Consider the following 23058-nt stretch of genomic DNA (forward strand, 5'->3'; position numbering starts at 1 on the left):
TTATGTATACGTATACTTGGGCCTGAGGCCGTAGCTTGTGCACATATATATTGGGCCCGAGGCTGTAGCTTATTCAGATAAACAAGTTGTTCATCATTCAGAAGAGGGAGTATTCATATCCTTACTTCCTTTGTTCAATTCAGTTATCAGTTATCATTTCAGTTATCAGTTATCAGTTCAGTTATCAATTATCAGTTCAATTATCAGTTATCAGTTCAGTTATCATTTCAGTTTCAGTTTCAATAGTTATCATTTCGGTTATCAATTATCGATTCTCAATTATCAGCTTAGTTCAGTTTCAGTATTTTTAATTCTTTCTTTTAGTTGCTTTACATACCAGTGCAATTCAAATGTACTGACGTCCCTTTTGCCCGGGGCCTGCATCTCACGATGCAGGTAATGATTTACAGGTTGATGATTCAGAGCGCTTGGATTCTTGTACCAGCTATTTGGTGATTCCCAGTTCTTTCGGGGCATTATCATTACTACAGTCTTCAGTATTTTCAGACAGTCAGTGTTTTCAGTACAAATTAGAGGCTTCATAGCATAGAGTAGCAGCTAGACAGAGTCACATGCTTTTCATATTAATCTATGTTGGCTACAAATATGTTTCAGAATTGTATTAGTATTTCCGCACTTTGATTTATATCATCCAGACTTTTAGTATATCAGCATGTGTTAGTTTATCTTCCGCATTCAGTATGTTATGATACCACATGTTGACTCTGCCAGCCAGTTGGTTCGCTCGGTCACATGTAGTCAGGCACCGAGTGCCGTGTTACGTCCAGGCCCAGGTTCGGGGCGTGATAAATCTTGGTATCAGAGCACTAGGTTCAAGTGTCCTAGGGAGTCTATGAAGCCGTGTCTAGTGGAGTTTCCTTTATATGTGTGTGTCGGCCACTCATATAAATAGTTAACTACCAAGACATTCAGGATTGTTTCACTTCTTTCTACTCTAGATCGTGCCATAGAGCTTAGAGCAATAGTTAACCTTCTCTTCCTAACGAATTCCAAACGTATTGGATGCCCAAGCAACGCGCAGGAGAAACCTAAAGTCCTAGAGAGGATAACTGCCCATTGGGGTATAATTATGGAGTATAGGTTGGTAAATGAGAGACTTGATAGGATGTTAAAGTGGGATGCAATGGATAGTAGTACAGATTCGAGCATGACCTTAGCAGAAAATACAAAAGCAGTTATCATGTTTTGTGGTTATCAGTTGTCACGACCCCAAACCTGGTCGTGATGGTGCCCAACACTAATGCTAGGCAAGCCCGACCATTTACTCTCTCAACCCGAGCACAAAGCTCAAAATCAATTAATCAGATACTTAAAATCAAATATTAATACTACTAGTTGAAATACTCAATTAAAACAATACGAAATACTGATATAAACTGTAACTCCCAAAGACCCGGGGTCATGAGTCTAGAGCCTCTAACTAATACAGATTCAAAAATCCTCAAAATAAGTATGTTCTAAAGTACGGAAATAATAAAGGGATAAGGGAGGAGTCGGGTCCTGCGGACGTCATAGCAGCTACCTCGACCACTCCTGGAACTCTGGAAACCAGCGGCTAGCTCAACTAAGCTCCCGAAGTACCTGAATCTGCACACAAGGTGCAGGGAGTAGGGGTGAGTACTACCAACTCAGTGAGTAATAAGCATATAAAATGTCTGAAGATAAAAAATCCATGAAATGCCACAAAGTAAAGCTAAAACTAACAGTCCAGCACCTAACTACGAACCAACAGCAAAACAACTTCAAATATATCAGTCAAGTATAATGTAAGGATGCAATGCAATGCACATGACCGCTACGGCGCGTAGCCCGATCCATTTAACGTCGACGGCGCTCACTGGGGTGTGTACAGACTCCGGAGGGGCTCCTTCAGCCCAAGCGCAATATAATCATACCATTCGCTGCGGCGTGCAGCCCGATCCATACTCAGTCCACAATATGCATATGAGTCACGTAACAGATTCAATTAATTTCCCAATTTCCAATTTATTAAGAAGAATATACTTTAGATATTTAACTTCAGGAAAAGTGACTTAGCATTTCATAACAGTGATTAAACACAGGACTGAGATCAATGATTATACAAAGCATGCTATCACAATGACATTCATCCTCTAAGGATGCTACAGATCGGCACAAGGCCCCAAACACGGCAATAAGCCCAGATATATTCAATACAGGGTGCGTATCAGTCGCCAATATAGAAATATTCTTGTTCGGGATGGACTAAGTCTCAATCCCCAGTCATAACCAATCCCGCACCTGCCATGGGGTGCGAGCCACGCCCTACAATAGCGTCACAATGTGATAAGCCGGGGTTTCAAACCCTCAGGCCATCATATACACCAACTACTCACCTCTATCCGGCCGTAGAATGGTCTGCAATGCCTTTTCCTTTCGTATCGACCTCCTCGCGCGTCGAATCTAGTCAAAATCACAACGAATACATAAATATGGGTTAAAGAAACATAACCCAATCAAAAATACTCGAAAAGTACTAAAATTCACGAAGTTGGTAAAACACGAGCCCCGGGCCCATTTCTCGAAAAATTCCGAAAATCACACCAACAGATTCCTCGTCTCGCCACGAGTCCGTGCATATAAAGTTTACCAAAATTGGAGCTCAAATGGCCTTTCAAATCCTAAAAATTCGTTTTCAAAAACCAAGCCCTAGTTCTTCACAATTTCTACCCACTTTCATGAATTTGAGTGTTGATTCTTCCAAAAAATGGCGTTTTCTAGTCAAGAGACTTACCTCAAATCAATACCCGTTGAAATCCCCGTCAAAATCGATCAAAAAGCTCTCAAGGCGGTGTAAAAATGTTTTCTTATCTTCTGAAATTCGCGAACACTAATTCATTAAAACCCTTCAGCAATTTTCGCTTCTGCGGTCCCGTAACCGCTTATGCGGGACGCTTCTGCGGCCATATGATCGATTATGCGGTTTTTCATTAAATCCTTGGCTTTCCGCTTTTGCGCCCAACCATCCGCTTCTGCGGATCTCACCATTCCGCTTCTGCGGCCACATTTTCGCCTAGGCGGACCCGCTGAAGCGATACCCCGTCCGCTTTTGCGGAATTACCCCGGTCCCTCATGGACCGCTTATGCAATCTCTTAGCCGCATATGCGGAACCGCTTCTGCGGCTCCTTTTCCGCAGATGCGGAAATACCAAAAGCCAGGTGCACCAGACCTGCAACAAACATCAAGATTCTCTGTTTAACCACCCGAAATCACTCCGAGGCCCCCGGGACCTCAACCAATAGCACCAACACACCCCAAGACCTTATTCAAACTTGTTCCAATCATCAAAACACTATCGTTAACATCAAAATCATCAAATTACCACGGATTCAAGCCTAAGTTAAACTAAAACTTCCGAAATTTGCATTTGATCTAAAACCCGACCTAAACACCTCCGAATGATCTGAAACTTTGCACGCATATCCAAAATCACCTAACGGAGCTACTGCAACTCTCGGAATTCCATTCCGACCCTCGGATCAAAATCTCACCTACCATCCGGAATTCGCCAAAATCCAACCTTAGCCAATTCAAGCCTAATTCTACACCGGACCTCCAAATTCAATTCCGATTGCGCTCCTAAGTCACAAATCATCCCCCTAAACTAGTCGAATCATCGAAATTCCATTCCGAGCCTTCTAACTCATAAGTCAACATTCGGTTGACTTTTCCAAACTAACCTTCTCATAAAGAGACCTATTGTATCATTTCTAACCGAACTCTAACCGAATTACTTCAAATTCTCCAAACACATATAATGAAACATATAGAAGCATAAAACGGGGAAAACGGGGCGATAACTCCAGTAACGACGGGTCGGGTCGTTACAGTTGGTTTATTAGCTAGCACCAAAAAGTAAAAATAGCCACTTTTAATATTTGCTATTAGAGTTTAAAGCCACTTTTAATATCTACTATTAGTGTTTAGCCATTATTTAAAATGTAATAACAAAATAACCACTCTTTAATGGGCGAAAATAAAATTTAACTAGAAAACCCCAATTAAATTATTGATGAAATCGAGAAACGAGTTCTAGAGTTTGAATATTTTTTAATTCAAACTCCAAGAATACTTCCAGGAGTTTAAAATGTATAGTTGAAAATCTAGGAATAGTTAGTTTGAGTATAAATCTTTTTCACTGCAAATTCCAGGAACGATTCCTGGAGACTGAGTTCACACTGCTGAAAATGCTGTTGTGAACAAAACTAACCAATTGACATTATAGAGCTAAAGATTAAAGGTTGTATTTAATACAGACCGCTGGAACATGAACACACTAGAGTTATACCTGAATAAAACTACCCAAAAGAACACAACCAACCAGTCAAAATTCTAATCTGCATCATATTCTATTAGCATGGCATCTTCTTATCAGAACAAGTTACCAGAAAGAGTCACATAATAATGCAAAAGTTTGCAAATAGCAGGTAGCTAGATGTTGAATATGCCTAATTCTCAATAATGCAGAGCAACACTACAGTTGTTATAAATGCTTACAGTTGACCGGGATTGAAGCTTGACCGAAAAAGCCTGAACGGCGGTGCTCAAACTCCAAAAAAAAGCTCCTGGAGTTTAAAGTAATAAAGGCTAAAATTCATGATTTAAAAATAAAAAAAGATGGATATAGTAAAGTGAACTCAAACTCTAGGAAACGTTCCTAGAGTTCCAAGTAATAAAGGTTCGAATTCATGAATTTTTCTGAAGTTCTATTGCATATTTCAAATCAAAGAACAATTCCTGGAGTTTTTAAACTATAAATTTTTAAATTCCAGTAATCGTTCCTAAGTTCTTCCAATGTTGGTAAGGGTATTTTTGTCCAAACTTATATTTTCGTATTAAATATCGTGATTACTTTGCCAGTATAATTTAGAAAGCTGACTAAACCAAAATAACAGATCCCAAAAATGGCCAACCCAGCTAATTTTTATCATGTGGGATGGGTGTACTAGGGATGTACATAGGCAGAGGCGGATCCAGGATAAGTATATGAGTTTCTATTGTAATACTAAATTAATATACAATAATAACTGGGTTCACAGTTATATATTTATTGATATTTAATGAATTTTTAATACAAATATAGGGTCTACGCAAAAGTTAATGGGTTCCCGGGAACATAGTATCTATACTCTACATCCGCCACCGTACATAGGTCGGGTTTGTTCGGATTTTCTGATTACCAAACCAAGCCAATTGTGTTGGGTTAATAAATCTAAAGACCAAACCAATAAAACTCAGGTTTTTCAATTTTGATTTTTCTCGGGTTTTCGGGTTATTCGGATTTTTTGGGGGTTTTTTCCGGTAAAATCTTCGTAGCACAAAACATATAACTTGTGCTCAAAATATTTCGTTAATCCTAGTAAGATACTACTTATTAATTATATAAGGTATTTTCCAAGAAATTAATACAAAATATGTGATGTGTTATGGCATTATTCTAAAATATTAAAAAATAAAGACAATAAAATTATGTAATACAAATATTGCTAATTAAAAAGCCATAATAAAAATAAAAATAATCTAAAAGTACTAAATCATGCTAAAATAAGTAGACCAATAAGGGAGTATTAATTACATGACTAAACGCTAAAAATAAAAGTAAAAATAGATTATGCATTTTCATCTAAATTATTGCAAAAGAAAAAATAGATATTCAATACATTGTCGTTCGTAGTATTGAATTGAATGTCTTTACTAGTATTGATTTGATTTTAGTTTGAGCTTTTGTTAGCATTATCTAAGTTACAAATGTTAATGGCTATAAAACTTATTGGAACATTCAAAAGTTTTATGTCCAATCTTGAAATAATACCTTAAAAGATAAAACTATGAAAAAGCTTAAGAAATATTTATAAATTACATCACAATAAGTATATTATATATTAAATATATCTAAAATTTCTATATATGCAATGTCGGGTTGGTTTGATTTCGGTTTGACTTTCTTTAGTTAAAACCAAATCAAACCACTTATGTCGTTTTTTTTTTCTAACACCAAACCAAATTATAGTCGAATTTTTTTCTCGATTTGACTCGAATTATCGGGTTGGTGCGGTTTGTCGGTTTTCTTTTTACACCCATAGGGTGTACTAGGCCCAAAAGTTATATTTTCCAATAGGTATATATAGTGTGCATAAATTTGCATATGCTATGCGAATATTATTTCTATGAAAAATAAAAATAGTAACGAACGTATGTAGTAGACAGTTTCATGCATTAATTATTTTCTCTTACGCGTAAAACCACACTACGCCATAGTGTTTGGATGTTAATTCGGTCTTTCTAAACCAAGAAATAAAAATGAAAATTCGAGGAGAAGTGCTATAAATGAGAAAGGAAGACTTTTAGTTAGACTATTAAATGAGAATGTGGTTAATTGAAGCTGGTTTAATTTCAAGAAGTTACAGTTTGAGTTTTGACGACGTTCAAAAGTGTGGTGTGCAAAGCAGAAATACTACACTGTAATAAGCTTTACTAACTGAGTTAAATAAAAAAATATCTCCTAAGTTCCATGGGTTAGTAACACTCTGTTTGCATCACTGTTCCCCATCGTTTTATAATGTATCGTATTGTACTGTATTGTATTGTATCATATCGTTTTATGAATACAATGTTTGGATAGATTGTATTGTTCGTTGTTGTTAAATAACATTTTGCTGTTTGGTTTGACTGTATCGTACTGTACTTTAACTGATAAGTTTACTAAAATACTCTCAATTGTTTTAAATATTTAATTTATCAAAAATTACACATAAAAATTATTTAAGAAAACCACTTTCTACTAACTAATCACTAATTATGTCTTATATATAAATTAAGCAATTAAATTCATGCAAATTCTATCGAAATTAGTTGAACAAGTTAATAATATTAAAAATAATAATAAGTACACTATATTTATAATTAGATCATAATAATAAAAATTTTAAAAAAAAATATTAAGTAGACTCCATTCAGACAAAAGTAAAACAAAACATTTACCTGAAGAGTATGGAGAAGCGGCAGAAGAACAAAATGAGTTTTTCACGTATGTAGGTTATTATATACTAGGTTATATTTGGGATGCCGTCTTGAGAATTTATATCGGTTATTAGACTTCATGTATAATTCTATTACAGAATTATGTGAGAAAGAGACTTTGGTATTATTTAAAATAAAAAAGGTAAAGGGTAAAATAGAATTATAAAGTAATAAGTTAGGGCATAATTAGAAAGAAAAATAGGAAACGATCCCACCACACCAAATCGGTTGTTTCAAAAAATGGGACTTTTCATTGTTCCGGAACAATGGATTTAACAATACAATACAACCAATTTTAACTAAACAATCAAAACAAACATTGTTCGGTGAAAACAATACCATACGATACAATAGTCTCCATCCAAACAAGCTGTAAATGTTGGAAAAATTGGATGATTATGGAGATAAAAGGTTTAGCTTGAGGCGTGTCAAGGACACTGTCCTTAAGGATATTTCGCCCACACCGTAATAAATAAAATTAGGCGTATCCCCCAGGATTCAACAAGCTCTTCTAGTATAACTAGGAGCAGAAACAACAAAGATTTATGAGAAGAAAACCCAGCACAAAGAAAAGGGAAGAAAATATTTTTAGCTTTTTACCTACTTTTACGTGTGTTACGTAAGGAACAAGAGGCATATATAGTCTAAAGTCTACACAGAAGTAGACTATCTGTGAGGCTATTCATTCAAAGAAATAGACCATAAGAAACATTCAAGCCATAAAGGCTATTCCAAAATCCGTTAAAACTTAAGCCATTAAAATTGGTCATTGATTTTCCAAATATTAATGTCATTGACTTTTCAATAACGTACCAATACATACTAATGACCATTCAATTGTCCAATTTATTTTGTCCCAAATTAAATTCAAATTTAACAAATTTTCTGTTACAAATATTTTAAAATAATTACTATTATAAAGACTTATTAATATAATAGTAAGAAAATGACTCTAGACATAATTTTAGATTATTTCTTTTTGAGATATCAAAAGTATTTTTCTATCAGTAAACACACTTTTTAAAGGTAAAAATTTACTTGCGCCTAGTCTTACATCAAATCATATTGACTTACTTAAAATATTTAGTGATGAGAAAATATACATTAATTAACTATGGTTCAGATTAGACTGTCTACATCATATCTTTCGGGGGTGCGACCCTTCCCAATCCTGTGTGAGCGTGAAATGCTTCGTGCACTGGGGTGTCATTTTTAAACTTTGATTCCAATAAGTCAATGTACAAATACATGTCATGCATCTATTGATTTTGGTATAAACAAACAAAAGGTAAATTCATTCCTACTCTATTAAGTTCAGAGGCGGATTCAGGATTTAAATCCTATGGGTTCAACTTTCAAGTGTTTTTTTCTTTGTATTGAACCTATTATATTTTTAAAGTTATGAGTTCATATCTACTATTTTAATGAAGTTTTATATATAAATTTTATTCAGCATCGAAAGTATCATTACTTATTGCATGCTATTACCCGTCCCAATCCTATCAGTCCCGGGGGCAAATGGACTACTAATCCTAAAGGGAGAGGGGTTTGGGGGCTTTTAGAAGTTTTCAAAGGACAAAATGCTAAGGCGTCAATAAAACACGTAATGAAAATAAAGGGGACTGGACCATTATACTTGCTGGAACTCCAGTATATTATGCTGGAGTTCTAGTGTACTTATGCTGGAACTCCAGCATATTATGCTGGAGTTCCAGCATACTATCTTGGAACTCCAGTATAATATGCTGGAGTTCAAGAGTTTCAGCATAATATACTGAAGTATTTTCCATATTTTGAACAGTGTTTTTGCTCAGATTTATCTTTACATAAAACGTGGCTAAATTTCGATTACTTTTGAAATTGGACTATTTTTGAACGACCAGTTGTAAATCTGGCTATTTTTAAAAATCTCCCGTCAAGCAGGGGCGGAGCTACCGTAGGATTTGCGGGCTCGGCCGAACCCAGTAATTTTGGTCCATATATACTCTGTATTTGTCTTAAAAAATTTACTAAATTATGAATATTGTTGCCCAGTATGAGTGTATATTGATCAATACAAAGTTGATTAGTTGCACTCTTCCTGCATATGAAAAATTCTTTGAACCCCATGAATGAGTTATTAATCTAAAATCCAATAACATAAAAAAACTAAAATCCCGAACTCACAAGTTTCAAATCTTGACTCCGTCTCTTATCAAGTCAATGCAGATGAAGAAGACTGACTTTGTCTCCTTGTTGGTATCCCTACTTTTGACAAACAAATTTAACTTTTAGGCACTCTATTTTAAAAAGAATTATTATACAATCAGATCAGATATAAATTAAATTAGGCATAAATTTTTAAGATAAATATTAATTGTGATAATTTAATAAAAATAATAATTCATCTACTATTACATGTAAAAATTATATACAATATCAATTTATATCTTAAATCCTTAACAAAATTACTTAAAAGTTTCCTTGCTCAACCATGGGGTTTGAACACATTTCATGGACATAGTAATCATTGTATGCAATAATCGCGGAAAGTGAATGGCTTAAAATATTTTCTTTTAATTCTGTAAGAAGGCGATTTTAGGGGAACGCGACGAAATGTACTCTATAGATCAATTGTACTATGTACATATGTAAAATAAATTTTTTATACACATATATTAAATCTAAAATATCCTTTAATATCCTACAAAAATTTTAATTTTACCATTAAATAATCCACATCAATCTGCTATTATATGTGCGTTCTACTTTCTCAACTTTGTATTAGTTTTTGAATTTGACTATTCAAGGACGCGGTTATTAAAGATCTCGTTCCTTTTGAAAGTAGATCCGTTTGATCTTCGAAAAAATGATAGTAATATAATACATACTAATTTTAATTAAATTTAATATAGCAAAATTAATGCCTCCCCACCCCTCAACCCTGCCCTCCCAAATAAAAAGAAGAAAAAACTAATCAGTTTTTTATTTTTATTTTTCCTATCTTTAGAAGTGACATTTCTTATAAGTTCTTCCCAGGAAACTTCTCCAAATAAGTTTTATTCACTGCTACTTCTATTTTATGCAAATTGCAGAACCAATAATCATATGGACTTTAATTCTAGCCTCCGTAAATTCAACAAATTTAATAATTTGTAAAGCTTGTAGCATTGACTTATTAATGTATTAGTTATTATATTTGAAATGAGTTCAGAAGTTGATATTATTGCAACTTTAATGAATTTTTAATTTATATTTATCGCGATATTGAATTCAGTTGAACTCGTAAATTATGCTACTGGTCCAGATATATTAATGCAATGGAAAGTTTACAACATAGAATGTCATATAAATTATGCAATTTATTGGAGTTATATATTCCATAAAAAAAATTATCCTTGACAATTACGTATACAATACTTCCCACCTATTTGATGTTAGTTTTATTGTGCGGTTGTGGGTCGGATTGGTTATGCCTTTGATTCAATAACTACTTTAATAATTTTGTTATTAATCGTCTCAAAATTTTCACATTAATATCTATTTATATATAAAAAATCACACTACACGATATGATTTAGTGGTTAACAAAATAAGTATAATCCTTGAAATACATAATTAAAAGTTTAACAAAAATATTATATGTGATTTCTTTTTATTTGCCGAAGTTCTCTAATGAGAAATAATGGGTAATCAATTAAAAATAAATAATTATTACATTAAATTCATACAAATGATTCAAAAGATTGGAACTTTCTTGACAAATGGAGTTCCCACTATCAAAGTAGGACTATGAACCAAAAAGGTGGCACTAGAAGCAATTCCATTGGACGAAGCAACGTGCAAATCCATTTTTTATTGGAGGACATCTAAAAAGAAAAAAATGAAAAAGAATATAAATTCTACTAAAAAAATAAAAATAGAAAAGAAGTAACGACCTGGATATTATCGTAATTATATAAAAGTCAAGATCTAAATTGCAAAGCAACTTTGTATAAGTAGCCAAACGACCCAAAAGTTTTCATAAAAAGAGCAAATGGCTCTCTCTGAGCATAAAACGAGTAGACTGATATTCTCATTGGAAACTTTTCTACTAGTTTTGCTCTTCTTTACACTTGTCACTTCTTCAGTATCTGAGGTTTTCTTTGAAGAAAGCTTTGATGGTAAATTTAATAGTTTTTTGAGCTTTGAATTCTATGTTATTTGAATTGTATAATTTTTTTTTAAGTCAATTTCGGTTTGGGTGAGCTTGTGGTCGTGTTTTACTTGGAAGAATGGAATCTATTCTTTTTGTGCTTTCTTCCATTTTCTTATGAGTTGACCCCAAAAGTTTATTGGAATAATTGGTTGAACTTGAATGGAGCATGTGATATTTGGCTGAACTTAATTTCTGTACTTAAATATGCTAGGTTAACTAAATACGTACATGGATTGTATCTATCTTTGAAAAATAGGTTGATTCTGGGTTTGCAGAATGATAATTAGCTAGTCACTTTGTACTTGAATTGCTTAACTATGTAAGTAATTGAAGTTGGTCTTTATGATGGATTGTAAGGGGAAAAGACCCAAGTGATTCCTTCAATTCTGATTATTATTGTTCTTATTTTTATATTGGATGTGGAAAAGATGGATGGAGGAGCAGATGGGTGAAGTCAGACTGGAAAATCAGTGAAGGAAAAGCAGGCTCATTTAAGCACACGGCCGGCACATGGGCTGGTGATCCTGATGACAAAGGTTTGACTTTTGGAAGTCTCCATCTGTATGCATAATGGGTTGTTTTTTCAAAATATTCAATAGAAAATTGAGTAGAGTTATATTGCTCTATATACAGTGATTGCAACATTTATGCTTTCAAATGGAACTGCAAGATGCTAGGTTTATTGGTACTTGATGATTTGTTGCTAATATGTTTTCATGCTTTTCATGTGGGAACATAAAGTAAATGCTGCTGACTTGCAGTATACGATCACAAGTGTCAACAGCTTAAAGTAGTAAAATGAAAGTGGTATATTGTCAAGCTTTAGAGTGTCTGCTAAATGGTTACTCATCAAACTTTTTCCTCCTTTTCAACTTTAGAGTCAATTGCTGAATGCGGTTGACTAAGAATGTTGAAGGGCATTTGATCACTTCTTCTATTTCTTTTCTCTCCAAAGTGTAGTGCATTCGGTAGCTTATCTCAATATTCGCCTTTAACACAATTGCAATAAGAGGCAAGGAAATACTATGACACTAGATTTACTTAGCATGAGATAAGATGCTCTTGCAAGAGGAAGTAGAGGTTTTATCACCGGGCTTTCCTACTTCTAACCTAAGTTGCTCGGACAGGGGTGCGTATCTAGAGGTCGGATCCTTCGAGATGTAACTTCTAAGATTCAGGGATACAGATCCTAGTACAGATACATATGCGGGGATCAGGCTAAAAATAATTCAAAAAAATAAAAATATCTCAAAATTATGATAAATTTTGTGCAATACTTACGTATATATTGTAAAGTGTGGATTTCCTTTTTATTCTCAAGTTGTAGATAAGTAAAGGATTGATTTTTTAGATAAGGTATACTATTTTCTTTAGATTTACCCTAGTTTTGGTTCCGATTTTGGGAATCAAATTGTATCTCGTCTCAAATTTTTCCGTTCGTCTTGATCAAAGTACCCAAAATTGTTTGACCAAATCCTGTACGAATCCCATATCCATACCCATACTAGTGTCATGTCGACACGGGTGCGGCACCTAAACTGCCGTGTCGGAGCAACTTAGCTTCTAACCACCTAACAACGGAAATGTGGCATTTTATTCTTGTCCAGCTTGTGAAAATGGTATCATTACAGAAGCACCTAATCCGGTTAATCAATTGTATCATCAGTTTCGTAGCTTTGAATATTTAAAAAAAACTATCTGCTGCTTCATCATCTCTACTTTGCTGCAAAAACCATTTCACTTATACGCCATACTATAAATGTGTTGCATAGGCACGTGAAATACATACCCTAACTTTTCCTCATTCCATTCATTGGTCTAACTGTAAATGGTATCTTCTAAGGATGGTATTTTTCTTTATTAAGTTTTTTGAAGTTGATGATTTAGTGTCTAGATAAATAAGCCAATGGTGAAATCTCCTGATAGTGTGTTGCTATCATAATTTGGTTTGTAGGAGCAATCCACCTGTTTTCTGTTTTCTATTCTAACTCTCTAAAGCACAACAGATTTACAATGTTAGATGATTTCTAGTAATTGATTAAACCAATAAGGGGACCATTGAAGTTGACCAATCAAATAAAAATTTGAAGTCTTGGACGTACATATATATGTTGTTTGAGACAGGTATTATATCTTTTTCAAGGAATCTTCATGATCATTTTTGTTTGCAGTTTCAAGCTCTTCAGATTCAGATAGCTAATTCCTATTTGATGAAGTAAAAATTTGTTTGATGTCTCGTTACTTGATATAGTGAAAATAAGGAAGCTGTCTTCTTACTTTGTAAATCTCTCATACTCAACCACAAGTCCTTGTGCTTTTGTTTGGCTGATGAAGAATTCAGTGGCAGGTTTAAGATGATACTGATTTATGCAGGTATCCAGACAACAAACGATGCCAAACATTTCGCGGTCTCTGCAAAGATACCGGAATTTAGCAATAAAAACAGAACACTGGTTGTACAGTATTCTATAAAGTTTGAGCAAGATATTGAATGTGGAGGGGGTTATATAAAGCTTCTCTCTGGATATGTCAATCAGAAGAAATTTGGGGGAGACACCCCATACAGGTCATTTCTTGTTATGCTCAGAATGTGAACTTCCTCTTTCTCCATTTAAGACATACCATAATCTTGATATTTTTGATTGGCATAAGCATTGGTTTTAGTAGCATCTTTTCCCTCTTTCCTGTGAAGGATTTTTTGACTGGGCACTACCTCTTTTCAAATTTTCAAATATGGGAATTATGCATGAATTCTTGGTGCGAAATTTACATGTTATTTTGAAACATGCCAGTGATCTCCCTGATCCGATATCCCTTAGCAGCACAACCACTCTCTTTTTCTGGGTGTCTTACCTATGACCTGATTAGTTAAGGATCACCAGTTGGGTAAACATGAATTTTCATCAAATTCATGAGTGTTTGTACACTGAATATCTTAGTTCTAAGTGTTGCTGATAATTCAGTAAAAGAATCAGAGTCGAAAAGCAGTGCGAAGTAGCAACAACATACCCACTGGAATCCCATAAATGGGGTTTGGGAGGGTAATGTGTACACCGACCTTACCGTTACCTTAGAGAAGTAGAGAGTCTGTTTCCGATAGACGAAAAGTAGTGCGAAGTAAAGAATGCAATTCCTTATATGTGGAAGGGAAGAGCTGCTCCTCTATTTTACATATCCCCCAGTTTATTATTTGTGGCATCGTACTTTATGACCTGGAAGCATCCTTTCTAAAATATGTTTGCTATTCTTTCTTGTTGCTGCAGTTTTATGTTTGGGCCAGATATCTGTGGTACACAGACGAAGAAACTTCATGTTATACTTTCCTACCAAGGCCAGAATTACCCCATCAAGAAGGAATTAGAATGTGAAACAGACAAATTAACACATTTCTACACGTTCATTCTTAGACCGGATGCATCCTACAGCATCTGGATTGATGGTCGAGAAAGAGATTCTGGAAGTATGTACACAGACTGGGACATACTTCCTCCCCGCAAAATCAAGGATGTAAATGCAAAAAAGGTATACCAACTTGAGGTTAGGTGGTTTTGCAAAACTTAGGAATACCTGCCAAGGCCTAACTTTTTTTATTACGTGTGCACACTGGTCATAAATTTGGCTGAGAAAGAGATTCTCATTATAAGCTGATATTCCCTTTATCTCTTTCAAGCTGAGAGATTGGACAACTATTGTTTTTAAACTGCCTTCCGTCCCTTTACTACTTTGCAAAGTTTTTGGTACTTCTCTGGTGTTTGCCCCCTCACTTATTTCCTTGTTTTATAGCCTGCAGACTGGGAAGACAGAGAATATATTGAAGATCCCGATGACATCAAACCTGAGGTAATTTATAATTGTACGTGGCTAGGTTTCTGTAGTTTTTAGCTATTTGCCTTGATTGCAGACTTTCTTGGATCTTTTTACTCCAGGGATATGATTCTATTCCGAGAGAGATTCCAGACCGGAAAGCTAAAAAGGTTAGGTTTCAACTGGAACATAATTAACGGAAACCATGTTCATTTCACCTGCATTGTTGATGAGGTTTTATGTACTCCTTTTCTGAGATATGGTCATTCTAGAACGGCTTTTCCATTTAGCTTTATAAGTTTCTATATGTTTTTGCAATCTCTCTCTCTCTCTTTCTCTAATATATATAACTGTGCCTATGTGAGCTTCCATCCTATTAAATTTATTTTTATTATTGGTTCCAATCTGGATATAGGAGGGTCGTGGTAGATTGACAGTCACTTAAAAAATTGTAAAATATAGTTGACCCTACTAGTTTGAATGAGGCATGCTAGTTGTTGTAGTGAATGCCTCTGTCTCTCTCTGTCTCTCTCTCTCTCTCTCTCTCCATTATGTCCTTTTCATCTTTGCCCCACCTGCATTGCACTGCCAATATTTTTTGGTTAGCAACTGAGGTAGGAAAAAGCAAGATTCAAACAGATAATGAAGTCCTATTCAGTCCGATCCCACAAGATTTTCTTTCTTGTCATCTCTGTTTTAGTTGGATTCTTTCCATCTAGATCGCATCCCTATAGAAGAGGCTAAAGCTTCTTTGTAGTGACAGAAGGAGAGGACACTGGACAGATAGTTTTCTGGTTGATATGTTATCAAAGCGTAAGAAATTTGTCATATAAGATGCATGATATAGAGTGACGAGACTACATCTTCTAAGTTGATTAACCTATATATCAAAAATTTTGCTTTTCTTTTGATCAGCCAAATAACTGGGATGATGAAGAGGATGGTATGTGGAAGCCACCCAAAGTACCTAATCCAGCATACCGTGGTCCATGGAAAAGGAAGGTATGTGAAAATCCTTTTGAATGGTTGGTTATTAAGCATGACTTGGAGTATCTACCGATTTTATTTTTATGATGCAGAAAATTAAGAATCCGAACTATAAAGGAAAATGGAAGATCCCTTGGATTGATAATCCAGGTAGTCAATGTTTGCAATCATATCAAATTGAATTTTGATGCGTGTGACACTGCCATGAAGTTTTAGGAGATTATTGGAAAATAAACTCTGATGTTTCTCTTTGTTTCCAGAATTTGAAGATGATCCTGATCTCTACGTACTGAAGCCGATCAAATATGTTGGTATCGAAGTTTGGCAGGTAATATAGACCATCATTTCTTGGGCAATGTCATCTTCTCTAACAGCTAACTCTGCATTTTTTTTTAATTTATATTGTAACAAGTGGAATATAATATGTCGGAATGCAGGTAAAGGCAGGTTCTGTTTTTGATAACATTTTGGTGTGTGATGAGCCAGATTATGCAAAACAAGTGATTCAGGAAGTGTTTGCCAATAGGGAGGTCTGTACTTGATCCTCCATCTTTTACTGGCAATTTGCAGCTTGATTTCTCTTCTAGTGCTTAAGAATTTCTTAAACCATTCCTTCAGGCTGAAAAGGAGGCTTTTGAAGAGGCAGAGAAAGTGAGAAAAGCAAGAGAAGAAGAGGTAATGGTTCTTGCTTATAAGTAACGTTGTGTGTAACCTTCTTTTGCTGATGCATGAGTTCTAAAATGGTTGGAAATTCTCAGGAAGCTCAAAGAGCAAGAGAGGAAGGTGAAAGGAGGAGACGAGAAAGGGGTAGGGACCGACATCGGGACAGATACAAGAAGGTTAGTGTCTGTATATTCAGATTTTTAAATATGCTTTTGCCAGTCAGCTTCCTCGCAATATTTGGCTTTTCATTTGCCTTGTTCATCTCTCCTTCTTTTGTTCCTTAAGCCTTCCCTGTTAAAGATTTTAATGAAAAAGTTCAGTTAAAAGATGCAATTCCATGGGCGACTTATTATGCATGCTGATTTTCTTTCAGCGATCGAAACTTCAGAATTTGTTTGTCTATCGCTTTCTATACTAAAGTCCTCTTGGCAATTGGATCTTTACTTCCTCGTGTTTCTGAAGCCTAATTTTGCTCATTAGTTCCACCAGAAATACTTGAAGCTTCTGGCCTTTTGTTAAGTCATATATATATATATATGTATATATATATATATATATATATATATATATATATATATATATATATATATATATATATATATATATATATTTATTTATATATATGTGATTGTAGAAAACCAATTCAGTTTGCTTGATAAGTTCTTAAATAGGTGCCACTGTCAATAATTGTTTTGACATCCATGTCTCTTTGTTTTACTGTACATTTCTTTTGAAAATGTAATTTCTAATTTTTGATGTTATACTTTTCTGCAGCGCTATCACCACGATTATATGGATGACTATCATGTAAGCTCAGATATCTTCTCCTCCTATCCCACCTCTTCCACCCCTGTCTCTCCTAATCCAAGATAACCAGACTTATTCTCTAAATCTCTATTTGTCCATAAATGATTGCTCAGTTGCACTGGCCAATTTACAGAGTCTCGATATATGTGTACTTATTGTTCATTGGCCCAAATACTTCACAGCCTGTGAAGAAAATATTTTTGTTAATTCATTAAAAAGATTGATTCTTTGAAATTTGTATGGAGTTCAAATAATTATTAACTGGGAAGAAAATCATCACCTCTATTTTGGGCTTCAGTTTGAAAAGTGATGCTTTCAAATGGATAGATATATCCTTGGTTTGTTATATCACAACTGCAAATTGCACATTACTGTTGCAAACAAAATTTCTTGCAGGACAAAACTTTAACTGGTTGTTGGAACCATACATTGTCAATAAAATTCTCTGAAATGCTTCATTTTTTTAACGAAGGCATACTTTAAACTGTTTCATCCTTTATAGGACAATCCAAGTTGTATCTCAAATATGTTTTACTTAATAGATTTTTCCTGCAATGCACATAGTTTCAATATGTTGCAAGTAGAGGTTACAGTAATTACACAGTTAACTCACATTAGTGAAATTCAGTCATATCCAGTATAATTTGTAATTTTATATAGTACAACATGAAACAGAGGTTACTGAGACAAATTGCAACAAGGCAAGGAAATTGTTTTAATACTAGAAAAGATGGAACGATGAAGCGTAATGATCAACAATGTTATGAAAAGTCCTACTCGATAGGTTGAAACTAATCTGGTGAATGAATTAGTGCTTGGTAGATGAATTTCTTGTTTTGTTGGGCATGTTATACCTTGCACTTTCAGTGACATTAGTTGCTCTTCTTGTGTTGTTGCAGGATGAACTTTAAATTGGTGTTAAGACCATACTACATTTTCCACTCCAGAGATGTCGTTTGGATTAATGTGTTCCTCTTGTTGTATTTTGGTATTATTGTATCTATATTCTTCATAATACAAACTCATTAGGCATAAGAAATGCATTTTGTATCTCTGAAACTAGTATAGTTTGTGTTGAGAGCTATCAGCTGAGTGTCAAAGCTTGGTTAGCCCGACTATTCTGGAAATGTGTCTCCGAACAACAATATTGAAATTGAAAATTCCGTCTGCTTAATCATGCAGTTAACTGAGAGTGTGTATATGGTTCGGTTTGGATGCAGCTTTAGCTTAAAGATTTTGCTCATAGCTCTTGTGTTTCTATTAAAGGTTGAAAATTTGAGTAAATGAAGCAGGCATTAGACCATAAATACTATAGTGTTAGATTGAAAAAGCTACGTTTGGCTCACTTCTAAGGTTTTGGTCTAGTGGTAATAGCATAGTGTACCACTATAGCATAGTGTATGATGTACATCATGGCCTGGAACTTTGTTGCAGACAAGAGCTATTAATTTAAATGGAAAATTGTAGAGGGGCGAGTCAAGTATCTGCACGTTTCAAACTTAGCACTACTGGCTCACGAAGATTTCTTGATTATTAGAAATTAAAAAAAAAAAAAAAAAAAAAAGCAGATTTCTGGGCCGGTAAGAGTAACGACGACACGTGCGCAGGAGAAGACTACTTCGAAAACTAGATCTGCCAAATCCCTTACAGGTTGTTTGGATGGTCGTTACTATTGTATCGTATCGTTACTTTAAATATGATCTTTGTTTTTATTGTTACTTAAATTTTATTGTATCGTATCGTTAAATCCGTTGTTACGTAACGATGAAATGTGCCACTTTATATAACAACCGATTTGGTGGTGGTCGCGTCGTTACCTTGTCTTTTTCTTTCAATCTCACCCTTCATTATAATTAAATAATTTTATTTTAATGTTTATCCAATATTTTTATATAATAATTTTACCCCGTATCATCATTTTTGTTTATAATATTGCAAGTTTATTCTTCATATTAGTGGTGCGTGATATCATGAAACGACGTCAAACGATATAATCTATCCAAACATTGTATTCATCAAACAATAACAATACGATACATTATGAAACTATATGTAACAACCATCCAAACAAGTTGTTAATTTCCTCTTCTGATTCAAGTTGTCCGTTTTTTTAATAGGAATAAATAGTTAAAAAAAATTTTGTTTCTAAAAAAGAAAACCTAATATAGATCAAATGTATCATATATTTTATTATACAATACATACTTACTCATAGATACTTTGCTCATAAACTCGAGTTCTGTCACATAGTTTTCTCTTTCACGCCGACAATCAAGATCGATCTAGAGTTTCCCTCTGTATTTTAGGTTTCTTAGTGTAATTTGTTTCATCCAGCTGCTATTTAATGCAACGAAGCAGAGTAGTATATTCTATAATGGCCAAAGTAATTGGTTGTATATTCAATACAACTCTAATGCAGCAAAATTGTTGCCGGAAAACGGCAGAGGCTTCTCCTGTTGGCTATGAATTGAAGCTACTCATAAATCTCAAAGTAATTGGTTGGCAACGTTGAAAGCTTGAACCTGAGTTAACATCTCCTTCGCGATAAGTCTTCTGCGCATTTCTTTCTCCAACCCTTGTTTTCGCGTTTCAATTGCGTTGTTCTGCTGTTGGATTTATGAGATTCGAATATTTTCTTCTCTGGATCTGGTCGCTTTAATGAGCAAACCCAATTTTTTTTTCCTCTTTGACTTTTCTTATTTTGATGGTTTCAGAGACCCCATTTACTCTCAAGTTGACAACTTTCAAATATTTCATATCAGAGCGGAAACTTCAGCTTCACCATCGTGGATTTCAAAGAACTGGTTAGCTACAGAGATAATGTCTAATTTTGCTTCTGTAGTATCTTGTCAAAACATTTTAATTAAACTTTGCAACAAAAACGAAAGGTGGTTTTTTGTTGGTGAAAATGTTCAGGTGGTGTTGTCGCTGGCAGATGGTGTTGAAAATAGGTGGTGAATAGTGTTTATGGACTATTGAATGAGAAGTTGAGGCAGTAAAAATGGTAGAATAAGTTGAGATGATGAGGAAGGGGCGGTCATTGTGTTCACCGGTGTATTTTCCGATCAGATAGAAAATATAGGATAAAAAGAAGAGAGAAGAAAGAAACATTTCACACGCTCTACAGAAGATTACAATCACTACATAATGAGCCACTTTTTTAAGGTCAAAGTGTTTAATAGGTGTTGACCTTAGTTGAAGTGTCTAAATGAAAATTGGAGCCAACTTGGAGGGGCTGTCTATGTATTTGGCATTCTATATTCGTTGCTCTTTAAACACTGGTATTTGTTTGGGTGTCTGGATTTATGTTTCAGCCACATTATCTTGATTTCCACATTTGTATCACTTTCTAGTTTCAGCTGTGAAATAAGTAGGAGTCACGTGAGGCGCACGCGTGCAGTGAGGTAGTTAGGCAGTTACGAATCTGGAACCTTCCGGAAGTTAGCTATAGCTAACTCCCTTTCCCTTCCTTCCGATATAAGCTGAAGATTGAAACTATTGTAATGCACCATTGAATTGTGATTGATTTCAATAAAACTCTCTTTTTTCTCTGTAAATTCTCGGACTCAACCCAGCTAAGTGATCTGTTCAAGGGAAATTCTCCTAATTTTTCTCTTTAGTACACATAATTAATTTTTAATTCTGTTAGCGCGTATCATTGGCATTAGAGTCGATATTTCCTTGGACATGCAGAGTGAAAAATGGCAGAGCACAACACCAGAATTCAGGAACTTCGCCGAGATTTGGATGGCCTTCGAGGATTATTTGAAGGAATTGTTGGAAAAATGGAAGAACTACGTAGAACTATTGGATGAAAGACTTGCACATTCGATGGAGGAACGCAAGAAGATTCTTCTAACGGGTGGGGATAATCCACGACCTGCAGAGGAAGGTGTAACAACTATAGAATCTAGGGCTCATTGAAGGGAGGAATATAAGTTGCCTACTAGGATCCATCAGTTAGAGTTTCCTAAGTTTGACGGGATCGAGCTTTGCGACTAGTTGTATTGGCGCATGCAGTTTTTCGAGGTAGACGAAACTCCTGAAGCTTCAAAGGTGAAGCTGGTTTCTTGCCGTTTGGTTGGGAAGGCTCTCCAATGGGATTAAGTATTCATGAAGACTCGACTGTTAAGGGGCTGGCCTAGTTGGGGAGAGTATGTAAGATGTTTATATACGAGATTTGGGTCAGAATAGTTCGACGATCTAATGGGCGATTTGGAGGACCTTAAGCAAGTAACTTCTATACAAGACTATGCGGATTTGTTTGATAAATTACTAACTAGAGTGTAATTGAATGAGGAATATGTTGCTAGTTGTTTTCTGAGAGGTCTTAAACCTGAGATTGGCTTACTAGTCAAGATGTTTGCACCTAGATCCCTACAGAAAGCCATTAGCCTAGCTATAATTCAAGAACATACCTTACTCATACAAAGACAAGACTTGAAAAATGTTCTTGTTCTTTCTACCCCTAGGCCAACCCATAAACCTTTCACCAACCCCACCTACTCACAGAACCCACACCAAAACTACTCTAAACCAAATCCGATCTTTCCAAAAAAGCTGGAGTTCTTATTCAGGAACCACTAAACCATCTTATACAAATACAAGAATTTTGAGCCATGCTGATATAGATGAAAGAAGGCTAAGGGATTTTGCTTTCACTATGAAGAAAAATATGTTCCACGATATGTATGTGCAAAGAGGAGGCAATTATTTTCTATAGAGGTGGTAGAAATAGAGGAGGAAGAGAATGGTAATGAGGACAATTTTTTTGATCCTTCTGAGTTACTGAACATGGAAGGATTTTCCTTTGATGTCGACTTTGATGGGGCTATCCTACATCATGTCTATGTACATTCTATGATTTGTACTGAAGATTTCAGAACCATGTTCAGAACTATGAGGGTTACAAGATCAGTCAAAGGAAATGTAGTGAAGATTTTGATTAATACCGGCAACACTCACAATTTTATGGATCTTAATGCTGCAAAGAGATTAGGGTGTTATCTGACAATGATCCATCCTTTTGCTGTATATGTAGCTGATGGCAACAACATGTGCAGTAAGGACATCTATAAAGGATTCATTGGGAAGATGCAAATGGTTCATTTAATGTCTGACATGTTAACTCTTCCTCTTGGTGGCTACAATATGGTCTTGGGAGTGCAGTCGCTTGTAAAACTAGGTGACATCTTATGGAACTTCAGGAATCTGAAGATGGAGTTCAAAATTGGGGGTTAGAAGGTGTCATTAAGAGGTACTTAGTCTTCTTATAGGGATTAACAGGTACTTAATATTAAGAGGTGTTATAAGGTTGAGCCTTGCTTATAGGGACTAGAAGAACAGGCAAAAGTAGCAATGAACAAGGATGGACTGCATGATCTATTGAAGAACTATGATGGCCTGTTTAAGGTTCCTAAGACCTTCCACCATCTAGGTATCATGACCACAAGATTGTGTTGAAAGAGGGTACTTCTCATGTCAACATTCGACCATATAGGTATCCTACTATACAAAAGGAAGAAATTTAGAAAATGATTGAAGAATCGATGACTGA

The 23058-nt window shown here is 35.0% G+C and overlaps 1 protein-coding gene across 1 annotated transcript; it reads left to right on the plus strand.

Moving 5' to 3' along the window:
* LOC109225850 (calreticulin-3-like) lies at nt 11048-18693 on the plus strand. The gene is made up of 14 exons (XM_019390639.1): nt 11048-11205; nt 11669-11776; nt 13614-13806; nt 14504-14762; nt 15024-15080; nt 15167-15214; nt 15960-16046; nt 16124-16181; nt 16292-16359; nt 16469-16561; nt 16650-16706; nt 16790-16870; nt 17469-17501; nt 18401-18693. Exons 1-14 carry the CDS (start codon nt 11079-11081, stop codon nt 18410-18412), a joined length of 1281 nt encoding a protein of 426 aa, XP_019246184.1. The 5' UTR covers nt 11048-11078; the 3' UTR covers nt 18413-18693.

Source organism: Nicotiana attenuata, chromosome 5 (assembly GCF_001879085.1).
Source record: "Nicotiana attenuata strain UT chromosome 5, NIATTr2, whole genome shotgun sequence".
NCBI classification, from domain to species: Eukaryota; Viridiplantae; Streptophyta; class Magnoliopsida; order Solanales; family Solanaceae; genus Nicotiana; species Nicotiana attenuata.